The sequence below is a fragment of the Oncorhynchus nerka genome, linkage group LG26, assembly GCF_034236695.1.
Source record: "Oncorhynchus nerka isolate Pitt River linkage group LG26, Oner_Uvic_2.0, whole genome shotgun sequence".
NCBI classification, from domain to species: Eukaryota; Metazoa; Chordata; class Actinopteri; order Salmoniformes; family Salmonidae; genus Oncorhynchus; species Oncorhynchus nerka.
The window spans coordinates 2496274-2513961 of record NC_088421.1 but is presented as its reverse complement, the minus strand read 5'-3'; the positions used below and the strand labels follow the sequence as shown (position 1 = coordinate 2513961).

Here is a 17688-nt window from a genome sequence, read left to right as displayed (position 1 = left end):
CTATGCGGAGGTTGTGAAAAGAGTTGACGGGGCAAGAGGCCACAGTGTTGGAGAAGATGTGGCGTTGGATGCTCCTCAATCAGTTGCAAATGTTATACGTCAATCAACTGATCTAGATACACTTATTGTGAAGAAGGTGGATTTTGTAGCATTTACAGTTGAAGTCAGAAATGTACATACACATAGGTTGGATTCATTCAAACTCGTTTTTCAACCACTCCACACATTTCTTGTTAACAAACTATAGTTTTTGGCAAGTCGGTTAGGAAATCTACTTTGTGCATGACACAAGCAATTTTTCCAACAATTGTTTACAGACAGATTATTTCACTTATCGGTCACTATCACAATTCCAGTGGGTCAGAAGTTTACATACACTATGTTGACTGTGCCTTTAAACAGCTTGGAACATTCCAGATAATGATGTCATGGATTTAGATGCTTCTGATAGGCTAATTGACATCATTCGAGTCAATTGTAGGTGTATCTGTGGATGTATTTCAAGGCCTACCTTCAAATGCAGTGCCTCTTTTCTTGACATCACGGGAAAATCAAGAGAAATCAGCCAAGACCTCAGAAAAATAATTGTAGACCTTACACTGAAATTGGGACCAATTTCCAAATGCCTGAAGGTACCACGTTCATCTGTACAAACAATGGTACGCAAGTATAAACACCATGGGACCATGCAGCCGTCATACCGCTCAGGAAGGAGATTCGTTCTGTCTCCTAGAAATGAAGGTACTTTGTTGCGAAAAGTGCAAATCATTCCCAGAACAACAGCAAAGCACCTTGTGGAGATGCTGGAGGAAACGGGTACAAAAGTATCTACATCCATAGGTAAACGAGTCCTATATCGACATAACCTGAAAGGCCGCTCAGCAAGGAAGAAACCACTGCTCCAAAACCGCCATTAAAAAAGCCAGACTACGGTTTGCAACTGCACATGGGGATCGTACTTTTTGGAGAAATGTCCTTTGGTCTGATGAAACAAAAATAGTATTGTTTGGCCATAATGACCATAGTTATGTTAGGAGGAAAAAGGAGGTAGGCTTGTAAGCCGTAGAACACCTTCCAAACCGTGAAGCACGGGGGTGGCAGGATCATGTTGTGGGGGTGCTTTGCTGCAGGAGGGACTGGTGCACTTCACAAAATAGATGGCATCATGCGGTAGGAAAAGTATGTGGATATATTGAAGCAACATCTCAAGACATCAGTCAGGAAGCTAAAGCTTGGTCACAAATGGGTCTTCCAAATGGACGATGACCCCAAGCATACTTCCAATGCAAAATGGCTTAAGGACAACAAAGTCGAGGTATTGGAGTGGCCATCACAAAGCCCTGACCTCAATCCTATAGAAGATTTGTGGGCAGAACTGAAAAAGCGTGCAAACCTGACTCAGATACACCAGCTCTGTCAGGAGGAATGGGCCAAAATTCACCCAACTGTGAAGGTTGTGGAAGGCTACCCGAAACGTTTGACCCAAGTTAAACAATTTAAAGGCAATGCTACCAAATACTAATTGAGTGTATGTAAACTTCTGACGAACTGGGAATGTGATGAATGAAATAAAAGCTGAAATAAATCATTCTCTCTACTATTATTCTGACATTTCACATTCTTAAAATAAAGTGGTGGTCCTAACTGACCTAAGACAGTTTTTCACAATTCCTGACATTTAATCCTAGTAAAAATGTAAAAGTTTAAATGTATTTGGCTAAGGTGTATGTGAACTTCTGTCTTCAACTGTATAGCCACAGTTATTAATTATATTGCACAAGTGTCCAAGAAGTCCAAGAAGCTGGACATCATTACATCTGCAGCTGAGAAGTAACCTTGGCCTAGAGAGATATGCATGGTTATCAAAACGTCATGTCAGGGTAAGTCTATACAAAATAGGTTTTATGAGTATTATGACTCATACTGTGGTACTCCACATGCAATATGTGGAACCAGCAGTGCGCTGTAGTATTTTCAAGGGGGGGATATTTCGCTGCTACACGCGATGTTTGTTGTTTTCCTTGAATCGGTCCGAAGTTGCAATGTCGTAAACATCTATGAACCAAAATTTAAGCGATAAGAAAAACGTTTTATACTAGTCAGTTAGCTATAACATTTTCATGTCTGCCCGAAGTTCTGTAAAACATGCTGTCAAATCTGTGACGTATGGAAATTTGCGGAACACCACAAGATAACATTGAGGAAGTAGCTAGCTAGATTGCTAGCTAATCGGACAGCTGTGTAAGAATAACGTTAGATAGCTGTTTATGTAGCTGCTGTTTAATAATCGATTTAATTCGTTTTTAATCATGGACCAAGCAGTCAGCGTCAATGCAGACCCAGATATGCCATCTGACAGTGAAGGTAAATCGTGTGTTACACTTATGATTTGTTACACCGATCAGACAGATCACACTGCTGTGTGGATGGCTAGCTAGTAGGCTATTTCACTATTTATATTTAATTTGGTTATTTTATTAACACCATCTCTCTCTACTGTCTGTAGGTCGTAGCTCGCGCTGGAGAAATTGGACTGGTTTTTGGTGAGTTTAGTTTTGGGATAATGTTCTACTGTGGTGAATGTGATGTGAAATCAGAAACGACCCTAGTGTTTCATTTCTTTAAATGTAACGTTATTTGAATCAAACCTATTTAGCTAGCTACAGTGAACACGGTTACATGCACACAATCTTGCGATTACTGTGGATAGTCAGGTTAATACAATAGTTTGTTTAAAATGTGTTTACATGCTTCGACACGTGAAATCAGGCTGCTGATGGGACTTTTGATCAATGCAGAAAGTCGCCAATCAAGAAACATTCTACCACAGTGACCATGTTGTTTTTGCGTAGACTATTTGATTCGGATTTCGGACACACTGTATGAAGTTTGTATGTAAAAACAATTTATAAGATGCATATATATGTTTTTCCTAAATCACTTCACTCGCGCAAACGCACTAGTGTGTCGCCGATTAAACTGTTAATATGTGCTAATAATTCGAAAGATTGCTCATAAAACCAAGTGTTTTAATCGGCGTATGTTTACGTCGATTATGACCTTACGCCGATATAGATAAACAGAGTAAGGTGTTTACATGACGACTTCCATACTCGCCGGCCTTACGCCATAATCAGTTGAGTATTGAATAATTGGTGCGCATGTTAAGTACTCGATGGAATAGGGCAGGCAAGCTGCAGGGCCTTCAGAAAGTTTTCACACCCCTTGACTTTTTCCCCATTTTGTTCTTACAGCCTGAATTTAAAAGGGATTCATTTGAGATTTGTTGTCACTGGCCTACACACAACACCCCATAATTGTATTTTATTGAACCTTTATTTAACTAGGCAAGTCAGTTAAGAACAAATTCTTATTTACAATGCCGGCCAAACCCTCCCCTAATCCGGACGACGCTGGGCCAATTGTGCACCGCCCTATGGGACTCCCGATCACGGCCGGTTGTGGTACAGCCTGGGTTCGAACCAGGGTCGGTCGTGACACCTCTGCGCCACTCATGAGCACCTCCAAAGTGCTATGTTTTCCAACATTTTTTTAAACAAATGTTATCAAAAATGAAAAGCTGAATTGTATTGAGTCAATACGTATTCAACCTATTTGTTATGGCAAGCCTAAATAATTTCAGGAGTAAAAATTTGTTTAACAAGTCGCATAATAAGTTGCATGGACTCACTGTGTGCAATAATAGTGTTTAACATTTTTATTTTTTATGACTACCTCATCTCTGTACCTGACACATACAGATAATTGTAAGATCCCTCAGTTGAGCAGTGAATTTCAAACACAGATTCAACTACGAAGACCAGGGAGGTTTTCCAATGCCTTTCAAGGAAGGGCACCTATTCTTAGATGGGTAAAAAAAACATCCGTTCAATATGTTGAAGTTATTAATTCCACTTTGGATGGTGGATCAATACATCCAGTCATTACAAAGATACAGGCATCCTTCCTAACTCATTTGCCGGAGAGGAAGGAACCCGCTCAGGGGTTTCACCATGAGGCCAATGGTAACTTAAAAGCAGTTAGTTTAATGGCTGTGATTGGAGACAACTGAGGATGGATCAACAACATTGTAGTTACTCCACAACTAACCTAATTGACAGAGTAAAAATAAGGAAGCCTGTAAAGAATACAAATGTTCCAAATCATGCATTCTGTTTGCAACAAGGCACTAAACTAACACTACAAAAAATGTGGCAAAGTAATTCACTTTTTGTTAATAAAACAAAGTTTTGTTTGGGGCAAATCCAATACATATTTTTCGAGCATAGTGGTGGCTGCATCATGTTATGGGTACGCTTGTAATCATTAAGGACTGGGCAGTTTTTCAGGAAAATCTATGGCAAGACCTGAAAATGGTTGTCTAACAATGATCAACAACCAATTTGACAGAGCTTGAAGAATTTTGGAAAACAAAATGGGCAAATGTTGCACAATCCAGATTTGGAAAGCTCTTAGAGACTTACCCGGAAAAAAAAAAACAAAGTATTTTGACACTCCTTGAAATTAGTGGATTTGGCTATTTCAGCCACACCTGTGGGTGACAGATGTATAAAATAGAGCACACAACCATGCAATCTCCATAGACAAACATTTGCAGTATAATGGCTTTACTGAAGAGCTCAGTGACTTTCAACATGGCACCGTCATAGGATTCCACCTTTCCAACAAGTCAGTCTGTCAAATTTCTGTCTTGCTAGAGCTGCCCCTGTCAACTGTAAGTGCTGTTATTGTGAACTGGAAACATCTAGGAGCAACAACGGCTAAGCTGCGAAGTGGTAGGCCACACAAGCTCACAGAACGGAACCGCCAAGTGCTGAGGCGTGTAGCTCCTCGGTGGCAACACTCACTACCGAGTTCCAACCTGCCTCTGGAAGCAACATCAGCACAATAACCGTTCGTCGGGAGCTTCATGAAATAGGTTTCCATGGCCGAGCTGCCTCACACCAGCCTAAGATCACCTTGTGCAATGCCAAGCGTCAGCTGGAGTGGTGTAAAGCTCACCGCCATTGGACTCTGGAGTGATGAATCACACTTGACCATCTGGCAGTCCGACAGACATCTCTGGGTTTGGCGGATGCCTAGAGAACGCTACCTGCCCCATTGCATAGTGCAAACTGTAAAGTTTGGTGGAGGAGGAATAATGGTTTGGGGCTATTTTTCATGGTTTGGGCTAGGCCCCTTAGTTACAGTGGAGGGAAATCTTAACATCGCAGCATATATTCTATGCTTCCAACTTTGTGACAACAGTTTCAGCATGACAATGCCTCCGTGCGCAAAGTGAGGTCCCATAGGGAAATGGTTTGTCGATCGGTGCGGAAGATCTTGTCTGGCCTGCACAGTCTTGACTTCAACCCCATCGAATACCTTTGGGATGAATTGGAACGCCGACTGCGAGCCAGGCCTATTCACCCAACATCAGTGCCCGACCTCACTAATGCTCTTGTGGATGAATGGATTCAAGTGCCCGCAGCTCCATATTAATGCCCATGATTTTGGAAAGAGATGTTCGACGAGCAGGTGTCCATATACTTTTGGTTAAGTAGTTTATACCCACCCCCTTTGACATGACAGAATACTTTGTGTATATTGTTGACAAAAAGGACAATTAAATACATTTTAATCCCACTTTGTAACACAACAAAATGTGGAAAAAGTCCAGGGGTGTGAATACTTTCTGAAGGCACTATATGTTGTAAAGACTGACTAAACCCCTCCTTGTAGATTCTGTCTGGCCCCAGCTATAAGTATGTATGTAGCCACAGCAGCCATTATGGAATTCTAAAATGGCTGCTGTGGCTTCTGCTAGCTAGCATGAGGACAAAAACGGCAGTTTACTTAAAAACTAGCAGTCGTTCCTTCTACTCGGTGAGCAGTTGGGACAATTCGTAGTACAACGCAATTGTCATACCTAGATTGAGGTACGTTTTCCAAGCAATATCTTGCACTAGCTTCGCGGTGTCTTAATCTACATAGGAAGGCTGGCTACATCTTATCCTCAGTTTGCCCTACAACATCATTGCGTAGCCTCAGTGAACTTGCTATCATTCACTGATACTTATCATCATCTCTGCATGCCCCCCCCTTGCACTGAATGTTCTGAAATGCAGGCAATAGAAATGAATGATTTGAAATTCAACATTGTGTCTCCCACCTTTCCTCCTGACCCTTGTCTTCAGGTTGCTGGGGTTGTGCAATAACTTTGCGTACGTGGTGATGCTGAGTGCAGCCCATGACATCTTAAATCAACAAGGGTCTCACAACTCCACATCGCCTGTAAGAATGGGTTGTAGAATGCTGTATCACCATAGCATTTGTATCTGTTGTTAGTATCAAAGTACTATATTGGCAATATTCTTTCATTCTCTCTCCATGTCCTTCTTCTTCAGACCCCATCCACAGTTGCCTTGGACGTTGAAGATGGAAAAATAAGTCGTTACGACTGCAGCCCTGTTTCTACCGCGGTAAATAAAGATGCACTGCAGCTGTGACAGTGTGTGTGATCAAATGTTATTTTATTCAGCAGATGTTATTGCGGGTGTAGCGAAATTCTCATGTTCCTAGCTCCAATAGTGCAGAAATATTTTACGATTCACAACAATACACACAAATCTAAAGGAAAAGAATGGAGTTAAGAAATATATAAATATTAGGACGAGCAATGTCAGAGTGGCATTGACTAAAATACAGTGTATATACATATGAAATGAGTAAAGCAGTATGTAAACATGTATTAAAGTGACCAGCCTGATCCTGCCTGGTTAACATGTGTGTGACCTCTCTGTCCCCCTCTCCAAGGCTGTTTTGTTGGCTGATATTCTTCCCACTCTCATGATCAAGTTTTCTGCTCCATTCTTTATCCACAATCTCCCATATGGGTAAGAGAAGGACAGATGGTGCTTTCCCAGTTGTCTTTGAATAATTTTTCTTACAGTAAATTAACATTGTAATAAGATGTTGTCAATGGCCGTATCTTAGCTTTTGCTAATCATAACATAATACAGAAACAATATTATCCTACATTACCAGTTTGTTTGCCAATTTGAGTGCACATGTCAATTTGGAGGTTGTGTTTTTGTCCACAGATTCCGAGTGTTGGTATGCGTTGCAACAGCGATTGCAAGCTTCCTTGTGGTGTCCTTCTCTTCTACCATGTGGATAAGCGTTTTGGGTAATGTGTGTGTGTGTAGGCCTATGTTTGTGAATGGGGATGGAAACGTTTGACATATGATCATTGATCACTATTTTAATTCCTAGAACATTGCAGCTCTGACATTTCCCCTGAAACCAGACACTATCTCACTGATATGGTAACCATGGGGACGCATCTATCAGCCATCCAGCAGTTCTGTTAATAGCTGATTTAGCTGATTAATTAATTATTTTTATTTAACGTTTATTTAACTAGGCAAGTCAGTTAAGAACTAATTCTTATTTACAATGACAGCCTAAATCAAATACAATTTTATTGGTCACATACACATGGTTAGCAGATGTTAATGCGAGTGTAGAGAAATGCTTGTGCTTCTAGTTCTGACCATGCAGTAGAATCTAACAAGTAATGTAACAATTTCACAACCAACTACCTTATACACACAAGTGTAAAGTAATTCATAAGAATATGTACATATAAATATATGGATGAGCGATGGCCGAACAGCATAGGCAAGATGCAGTAGATGGTATAGAGTACAGTATATACATATGAGCTGAGTAATTCAGGGTATGAAAACATTGTTTAAAGTGACTAGTGATACATTTATTACATCCAATTTTTGTATTATTTAAGTGGCTAGAGATTTGAGTAAGTAGCCACTCATTGTTAGTGATGGCTGTTTAACATTCTGATGGCCTTGTGATAGAAGCTGTTTTTCAGTCTCTCGGTCCCCGCTTTGATGCACCTGTACTGACCTCACCTTCTGGATGATAGCGGGGTGAACAGGCAGTGGCTCGGGTGGTTGTTGTCCTTGATGACCTTGTTCGCCTTCCTGTGACATCGGGTGGTGTAGGTGTCTTGGAGAGCAGGTAGTTTGCTCCCGGTGATGCTTTGTGCAGACCTCACTACCCTCTGGAGAGCCTTGCGGTTGTGGGTGGAGCAGTTGCCGTACCAGGCAGTGATACAGGCCGACAGGATGCTCTCGATTGTGTGTCTGTAAAAGTTTGAGTGTTTTTGGTGACCAGGCCAAATTTCTTCAGCCTCCTGAGATTGAAGAGGAGCAACACTACGCTGTCTGTGTGGGTGTACCATTTCAGTTTGTCCATGATGTGTTCCCCCCTGTAACTTAAAACTTTCCACTTTCTCCGCTACTGTCCCGTCAATGTTGGTAGGGGGGTGATCCCTCTGCTGTTTCCTGAAGTCCACGATCATCTCCTTTGTTTTGTTGAGTGTGAGGTTATTTTCCTGACACCACACTCCGAGGGCCCTCACCTCCTCCCCGTAGGCAGTCGTGTCATGGTTGGTAATCAAGACTACCACTGTAGTGTCGTCTGCAAACTTGATGATTAAGTTGGAGGCGTGCATGGCCACGCAGTCATGGGTGAACAGGGAGTACAGGAGAGGGCTGAAAACGCACCCTTGTTGGGCCCCAGTGTTGAGGATCAGCGGGGTGGAGATGTCGTTTCCTACCCTCACCACCTAGGAGCGGCCCGTCAAAGTCTAGGACCCAGTTGCACAGGGCGGAGTCTGGACCCAGGGTCTCGAGCTTAATGAGGAGTTTGGAGGGTACTATGGTGTTAAATGCTGAGCTGTAGTCGATGAACAGCATTCTTACATAGGTATTCCTCTTTTCCAAATGGGTTTGGGCAGTGTGATTACGATTGCGTCGTCTGTGGACCTATTGGGGCGGTAAGCAAATTGGAGTGGGTCTAGGGTGTCAGGTAGGGTGGAGGTGATATGATCCTTGACCAGTCTCTCAAAGCACCTCATGATGACAGAAGTGAGTGCTACGAGGCGATAGTCTTTTAGCTCAGTTACCTTAGCTTTCTTGGGAACAGGAACAATGGTGGCCCTCTTGAAGCATGTGGGAACAGCATACTGGGATAGGGAGAGATTTAATATGTCCGTAAACACACCAGCCAGCTGGTCTGCGCATGCTCTGAGGACGTGCCTAGGGATGCAGTCTTGGCCGGCAGCCTTGCGAGTGTTAACACGTTTAAATGTTTTACTCACATTGGCTGCGGTGAAGGAGAGTCCACAGGTTTTGGTAGCGGGCCGTGTCGGTGGCACTGTATTGTCCTCAAAGCGAGCAAAGAAGTTGTTTAGTTTGTCTGGGAGCAAGACATTGGGGTCTGCGACGGGGCTAGTTTTCTTTTTGTAGTCCGTGATTGACTGTAGACCCTGCCACATTCCTCTCGTGTCTGAGCCGTTGAATTGCGACTCTACTTTGTCTCTTCTGATGCTTAGCTTGTTTGATTGTCTTGCGGAGGGAATAGCTACACTGTTTGTATTCGGTCATGTTTCCAGTCACCTTGCCCTGATTAAAAGCAGTGGTTCCTGGGAACAGTGGGTTAACTGCCTTGTGGTTCAGAATGACACATTTTTTTCCTTGTCAGCTCAGGGTCTCAATCCAGCAACCTTTCAGTCATGTGTATATGAACCTCTCTGCGCACGCTACATAAATAGTCATATTAAACATTCATGAAAATACAAGTGTCTCACATGTATCGAAAGCCTAGAATCTTGCAAATCCAACTGCGTTGTCAGATTTAAAAAAGGATTTACTGCGAAAGAATACGATGCGATTATCTGATCATAGAGCCCCATAAAAAAACAATTTTAACCAGCACAGGCGTAACATAATCACAAACTGCATTAAAATAAATCGTTTACCTTTGACGATCTTCGTCTGTTTGCAATTCCAATGCTCATTGTTACACAATGAATGATCTTTTGTTTGATAAAATTTTGTGAACCGTGTCGTGAATTTCGTCTCATTCCATTTTCGACGACACATTCCAGGTAAATAACCCACACAAAACGTGACTTTTCTAGTCATGTTTGGTTTCACTGCAATCAACTGGTTTGTTTGTAACACAATCAAATGTGATGGGCCATTTCGCGGGACGTATTGACTGAAAGAAACTGATTTGAAGACAACAAGTCATGACATCATTGTGCACCAATGATTTGCTTGCTGTTTCGTTGATTGACTGTTTTTTAACCCAATGACCACTGATCGTCTTGAAATCTAGCTGGGTAGATAGCCAATGAGCTGAGCTAAACAGCAATACTCCATGTTTATGTGTTGCAAGACCAACCCATGTCGTAAGCTCCAGCTTAACGAGAGTCATCCGCTATTGAAGTTTCATACCGGAAGGAGCTACACATATTACACACTGCATTGTTTGGTAAACGCGCAGATTCAGCTGTGTATATATATCAATCATTATGGCGACTCAGTCAGGGAAAGCTAAATCTAAGTCTAGATATACAGATGTACACACAATTTTAGAATAAATTGATTGGGAAAGTGAGACAGAGATTGTTGTAGGACGCTTCATTTAGCGATTGTGGAGGAATATTTTTTTGAACATGCTAATGCCCTTGTTTGAAATGAATAATATAAAATATTATTTGTGATTTTTATTTTTTATTTTTTAGAAGCAATATATAAACATGTAATGTCATGAAATGTGAGATGCGTGTGTCTGCCGCCCCACCCCAACCCACATGAAATAGCCTATTTCAGGCCGTTGAGGAGAGGGAAGGACCACATCAATGGCAAAAGTGAAATGGAGACAGTAGATACAGCTGGTCTGTCATAATATAATAGAGACAGTAGATCTAGCTGAAATGTCATAATATAAGAGAGAGAGATCTAGCAGGTAATAAAAATATAATAATATATTCAACCTTCTATATATATCTGTTTATTATACCTGTTGATACAGGGCTCATACAGTGGGGCAAAAAACGATTTAGTCAGCCACCAATTGTGCAAGTTCTCCCACTTAAAAGATGAGAGAGGCCTGTAATTTTCATCATAGGTACACTTCAACTATGACAGACGAAATGAGAAAAAAAAATCCAGAAAATCACATTGTAGGATTTTTTAGGAATTTATTTGCAAATTATGTTGGAAAATAAGTATTTGGTCACCTACAAACAAGCAAGATTTCTGGCTCTCACAGACCTGTAACTTTTTCTTTAAGAGGCTCCTCCTCCTCTTGAAATTTTCCACGTTGACTGACCTTCATGTCTTAAAGTAATGAACTGTCATTTCTCTTTGCTTATTTCAGCGGTTCTTGCCATAATATGAACGTGGTCTTTTACCAATAGGGCTATCTTCTGTATACCACCCCTACCTTGTCACAACACAACTGATTGGCTCAAACGCATTAAGAAGGAAGTAAATTCCACAAATGAACTTTTAACAAGGCACACCTGCTAATGGAAATGTATTCCAGGTGACTATCTCATGAAGTTGGTTGAGAGAATGCCAAGTGTGTGCAAAACTGTCAAGGCAAAGGTTGGGTTCTTAAAGATTTTTAAAGAATAGATTTTTTTTGAAACACTTGTGATTCCATATGTGTGTTAGTTCATAGTGTTGATGTCTTCACTATTATTCTACATTGTAGAAAATAGTTCAAATAAAAACCCTGGAATGAGTAGGTGTGTCAAGTTTTGACTGGTAGTGTGTGTGTTTTCGGTAAGTATTCAGACCCCTTGACCTTTTCCACATTTTGTTACGTTACAGCCTTTTTCTAAAATGGATTAAATACATTTTTTAAGCAATCTACAGACAACACCCCATAATGACAAAGCGAAAACAGGTTTTTAGACATTTTAGCACATTTATTTCAACTTAAAAACGGATAACTTATCTACAATAGTATTCAGACCCTTTGCTATGAGACAAGAAATTGAGCTCAGGTGCATCCTGTTTCTGTTGATCATCATTGATATATTTCTAGAATTTGATATGAGTCCACCTGTGGTAAATTCAATTGTTTGGACATGATTTGGAAAGGCGCACACAACTCTCTATATAAGGTCCCACAGTTGACAGTGTATGTCAGAGCAAAAACCAAGCCTTGAGGTTAAAGGAATTGTTCGTAGAGCGCTGAAACTGTATTGTGTCAAGGCAAAGATCTGGGGAAGGGTACCATAAAATGTCTGCAGCATTGAAGGTCCCCAAGAACACAGTGTCTTCCATCATTCAAAAATGGACGAAGTTTAGATCCACCAAGAATCTTCCTAGCGCTGTCTGCCCGGCCAAACTGAGTAATCGGGAGAGAAGGGAGGTGACCTGGATGAAACCATCCCTACGTTGAAGCGTGATAGTGGCAGGAATCATACTGTGGGGATGTTTTTCAGCGGCAGGGGTTGGGAGTCTTGTCAGGATTGAGGGTAAGATTAACGGAACAAAGTACAGAGAGATCCTTGATGAAAACCTGTTCCAGAGCTCTCAGGACCTCAGACTGGGGCGAAGGTTCACCTTCCAACAGGAGAACAACCCTAAGCACACAGGAGTGGCCTCAGGACAAGTTTCTGAATGTCTTTGATTGGGCCAGCCAGAGCCCGGACTTAAACCTGAGGGGATCTGCAGAGAAAAATGGGTGAAACTCCCCAAATACAGGTGTTCCAAGCTTTTAGCAGTTCGCTTTATTTTTTATAATATATTACACTTGATCTTCATTGAATAAGTTCCTCTATTTGTTTTTGTTTTCCACATATTCTGTGCCTCTATGGTACAGTTTTTATTGCTATCTATCTGTACTGTTTGTCCTGCTATTTCCTTTGTTAATATGAACTCCTGACCTAAATTGCTATTTTTTTTAAAGATGAGTGTTGAATTGCATGTCCTCTAAGGGAACATTTTAAAAGCGTACCATACAATAAGGGGATCTGACTATGTTATGTTGGAAAAAGTCCGTTATAAATTATTCTTTCTTGGTTAAAAACAAGTTGTAATCCAATTTCAAATATCCTTTTCTCAAGACATGGTGCTTTGCATTCAGGCCAAAGAGTACATTCTTTGTCTCATCAGTCCACAGAATCCTTTACTTTATGATCTGAGTCTTTCATGTCTTTTTGCAAACTCCAGGTGTGCGGTCGTGCCTTTTTCTAAGTAGTGGCTTCTGTCTGGCCACTCTCTTATAAAGCCCAGATTGGTGAAGTGCTCTAGAGATCGTTGTCCTTCTGGCAGGTTCTCCTATTTATGACAAGGAACTCTGTAGTTCTGTCAGAGTGGTCATTGGGTTCTTGGTCACCTCCCTGACCAAGGTCCTTCTTGCCTGGTTGCTCCGTTTGGTCAGACGGCCAGCTCTAGGCAGAGTGGGTGGTTCCATATTTTTTCAATTTCGCAATGATGGAGACCACTGTGCTCTTGGAAACTTTCAACACTCTAGAAATAGTTGTATACCCTTCCCCAGATGTATGCCTCATCACAAATCTCGACGATCTATGGACAGTTCCTTGGACTTCATGGTATAGTTTCTGCTCTGACATGAGCTGTCAACTGTGGGACCTTTTTATATAGTTTTTTTATTTTGTAAATCATGTCCAAACAACTGAGTTGGCCACAGGTGGACTCCAATCAAGTTGTTGTGACATATCAAGGATGTTCAAGTGAAATTGGATGCACCAGAGCTCAATTTGGAGTGTCATAGCAAAGGGGTGTGAATACTTATGTAAATGAGATGTATCTGTATTTAATTTTCAATATATTTGCAAAAATGTCAAAACATATTTTCACTTTGGCATTATGAGGTAGATGGGTGAGAAACATTTTGAATTCAGGCTGTAAAACAACAAAAATGTGGTATAAGTCGAGGGGTATGAATACTTTCTGAAGGCGCTGTAGTTTTAACCATGTTTTGAATCTTAACCTTATTTGTTTGCAATGATATTGTTTACCAACAATGGAGTAAAACAGACTTACATTTGGGGTTTTGATGGGTTAGGACAGTTGAACTAAGCTCATGAAGCATTTATAAGTATTCTTCAAGAATCCATGGCTATATACTGTATATAGTTTAAAAATAATGTACCAATCCCAGATAGACCCTTTCAACTCACAAGAAAGGCAGAACTTACGGTGACTTCAGAAAGTATTCACACCCCTTTTCCATTTTGTTGTATTACAGCCTGAATTTAAAATGTATTGAATTGAGAATTTGTCACTGGCCTTACAAACAATACCCTATAATGTCAAAGTGGAATTATGTTCATTACAAATTAGAAGCTGAAATGTCATGAGTCAATAAGTATTCAACCCATTTGTTATGGCAAGTTCAGGAGTAAACATTTGCTTAACAAGTCACAAGTTACATGGGCTCACTCTGTGTGCAATAATAGTGTTTAACATGATTGTTTAATGACTACCTCATCTCTGTACCCCACACATACAGATAATTGTAAAATCCCTCAGTAAAGCAGTGAATTACAACCACAAAGACCAGGGAGGTTTTCCAATGCCTCGCAAAGAAGGGGACCTATTGGTTGATGGTAAAAAAAAGAAGCAGACATTGAATATCCCTTTGAGCATGGTGATGTTATTCATTACACTTTGGATGGTGTATCAATACACCCAGTCACTACAAACATAGACATTCTTCCTATCTCCGTTGCCAGAGAAGAAGGAAACAGCTCAGGGATTTCACCATTAGGCCAATTGTGACTTTTAAAAAAACAGTTAAAGCATTTAATGGCTGACATAGTGGAAAACCGAGGATGGATCAACAACATTGTAGTTATTCCACAATACTAACCTAATTGACAGAGTGAAAAGAAGGAAGCCTGTACAGAATACAAATATGACAAAACATGCATCATGTTTGCAACAAGGCACTAAAGTAATACTGAAAAAAAAAAAATGACAATGCAATTACTTTTTTGTCCTGAATACAATGTATTATGTTTTGGACAAATCCAATACAACACATTTCTGAGTACCTCTTTCTATATTTTCGAGCATAGTGTTGGCTGCATCATGGTATGGGTAGACTTGTCATCGTTAAGGACTGGGGAGTATAAAAAATAAACGGGATGGAACGAAGCACAGACAAAATCCTAGAAGAAAAGGAAATGAGATTTCTGTATTTCATTTTCAATAAATTAACAAAACATTTCTAAAAACATGTTTTCAGTTTGTCATTATGGGGTATTACTTATTTTATTTAGTCCATTTTGAATTCAGGCTGTAACAACAAAATGTGGAATAATTCAAGGCAAATGAATACGTTCATAAGGCAATGTATTACAATTGTTTCACCCTTACTCGATATGCTGTGAGACGGTATTTTAACCATTCATTTTTGAAACCCTATTATTATGTGTATCGTATTAGAGTACATATTTGCATCCATATTAAAGTACTGTGTATCTTTTAGGTGTGATCTTTGCCAGTGTGAGCGCTGGACTGGGAGAGCTCTCCTTCCTCTCTCTCACTGTCTTCTTTAGCAGGTAGACTCCCTGATTTACTAACAGTTCTATAAGTTGTTTACTTTGCAGCTCTTTTTTTTTTTTACATAAAAGGTATTCTCACTCAAACCCCTCTCAATAGTTTTTTTCCGACAATCTCACCCCGTGTCTCTTTCTATCCGCCTTCTTAGAGATGTGTTGGGGGGCTGGGGCTCGGGCACCGGTGGAGCAGGTGTGGCCGGGGCTCTGCTGTACTCTGGTCTCACGCAGGCTGGCCTCTCGCCCAGGAACACGCTGCTCATCATGCTGGTCATCCCTGTAGCCATGGTGATCAGGTTAGTCCCAGGGGTGAAAGTAAGGTAGTTCGGTACGGCGTACTGGCAAAATAAATAGTGGGGGTACGCTGTGCCAGAAACATGAGCCTATCACAATAATTCAAGCAAATGTAAATGAATCTTTAGGCTTTTATGCCGTTATTTATCATTACCGTACATCAGAGGCATGAACATTTTGCGAATGGTGGTATAACCTACGCTCAAAACTGCGATGTGGTTCCACGAGAACACTAACATTTTGCCAAGGCAGAGATGAGTGGATGCGCGAGGACAGCAGTGGGTGCATCAATTCTCAAATCGCCAAATGTCATTACATTTTTTTGGTGTTTTGTGTAACCGATGTCTCTTTCCATTCACCAGTTTGGAGGCTGGAAATATGTTGTGAGTGGATGAGCGTGTGTCGGTAGTCTAGTAAAGGAGCCCTTTTAAGTGATATTTTGACAAGCGCATGCACACACAGGAGGTCCCATACCGGGAAGAAATTAGTTCTATACTGAACAAAAATATAAACGCAACATGTAAAGTGTTGGTCCTATGTTTCATGGGCTGAAAATAAAAGATCCCAGACATTTTCCATACGCACAAAAAGCTTATTTCTCTAAAAGGTTGTGCACAATTTGGCAGTACGTCCAACCAGCCTCACAACCGCCGACAATGTGTAACCATGCCAGCCATTGCCCAGGACCTCCACATCCGGCTTTTTCACCTGCGGGATCTTCTGAGACTAGCCACCCGGGCAGCTGATGAAACTGAGGAGTATTTATGTCTAATAAAGCCATTTTGTGGGGAAAAACACATTCTGATTGGGTGGGCCTTGCTTCCATGTGGGTGGCCCTCCCAGGCCCACCTATGGCTTCACCCCTGCCCAGTCATGTGAAATCCATAGATTAGGGCCTTATGAATTTATTTCAATTGACTGATTTCCTTATATGAACAATAACTCAGTAAAATTGTTGAAATTGCATGTTGCGTTTATATTTTTGTTCGGTATGCTTTCACCCCTGGTCGGTCCCATAAACAATGTTGATGTGATAAGTTAATGTGTTGTTAGGTGAGTGGGAAAGGATCACTCACTCACACACTTTTCTGTCAGTTTATCTGAACCCTTCACCCCCTTTTTGTCTCTTCCTTTTCCCCCACTTTCCCCTCAGCTATTTTTTCCTGCTAGTCTTCCCCCCATCCTTCCCACAGTGGAAGTGCAGGGAGGTGGAGTCTGTGAGGGTCAAAGAGTCACAGAGCAGGCAGCCCCTATTGGATGACACTGATGAAGAGGAAGAGCGGGAGAAAGGTGCTGAAGGTGTGTTTATCATGTCAGCATGTGGTAAGGTAAAGAATTTTGAGGAAAGTGATGTGTGGTAATATGGATGTTTAACACAATATATTTTTAAGTAATGAAATAGTACATTTTAATTGTAAAATATTTGTAGGACATTGATTAACCAAACAGCCCATCTTCACTTCCTTCCTTCTGAATATAACAGAAGACAAGGTCACTGGACCACTGACATGTATTGAGAAACTACACATCACTAAAGTGAGTTTGAAGTCACTTTAGAAAAGTGGACTTGGTCTGTACCATTTTCAGATTAAAAAGTTATACTCTCTCAAAGTTGGCCCAGACCCAGGGTAAGCCAGGCCAAAATCTCATATCATTTTTTCCCAGTCGATACAAACTCAATTCCCCAATGTGATAGACACAGAACAGTTTTACTTTAATTTCATTTTCACATGTGCTAAATAATCAGTTTAACCCTGGCCTAGTAAGTTTTACTCAGTCTTGATGTGCTCCAGTACTATATGTGTTATTGCCAATCTGCTAATATCAATTCTACCGCCCCCCTCAGGGTCTGCTGAGGTTTGTGGTTCCGTTAGGAGTTGTCTACTTCGCGGAGTACTTCATCAACCAGGGCCTGGTGAGTAGGCCTCTGTCGCCCCTTGGCAGTTTATAGTGTCACTGCAATTAGTTGATAT

At 41.0% G+C, this 17688-nt stretch overlaps 1 protein-coding gene across 4 annotated transcripts in view; it reads left to right on the top strand.

The window, feature by feature from the left end:
• The first annotated feature begins 1984 nt into the window (after positions 1-1984).
• The window catches only part of cln3 (CLN3 lysosomal/endosomal transmembrane protein, battenin), a 29231-nt gene continuing 13527 nt past the window's right edge, over positions 1985-17688 (top strand). For 2 of the 4 annotated variants that reach the window (XM_029635304.2, XM_029635305.2), the window contains exons 1-11: positions 1985-2364; positions 2507-2543; positions 6198-6294; positions 6408-6482; positions 6817-6896; positions 7104-7189; positions 15352-15424; positions 15574-15717; positions 16869-17038; positions 17199-17251; positions 17562-17630. In XM_029635304.2, the coding sequence (XP_029491164.1) occupies positions 2310-2364; positions 2507-2543; positions 6198-6294; positions 6408-6482; positions 6817-6896; positions 7104-7189; positions 15352-15424; positions 15574-15717; positions 16869-17038; positions 17199-17251; positions 17562-17630 (939 nt within the window). In that variant the 5' untranslated portion in view covers positions 1985-2309. The remainder of the gene's footprint in view (positions 2365-2506; positions 2544-6197; positions 6295-6407; positions 6483-6816; positions 6897-7103; positions 7190-15351; positions 15425-15573; positions 15718-16868; positions 17039-17198; positions 17252-17561; positions 17631-17688) is intronic. The other 2 variants (XM_029635306.2, XM_029635307.2) reach the window with 2 other exon arrangements.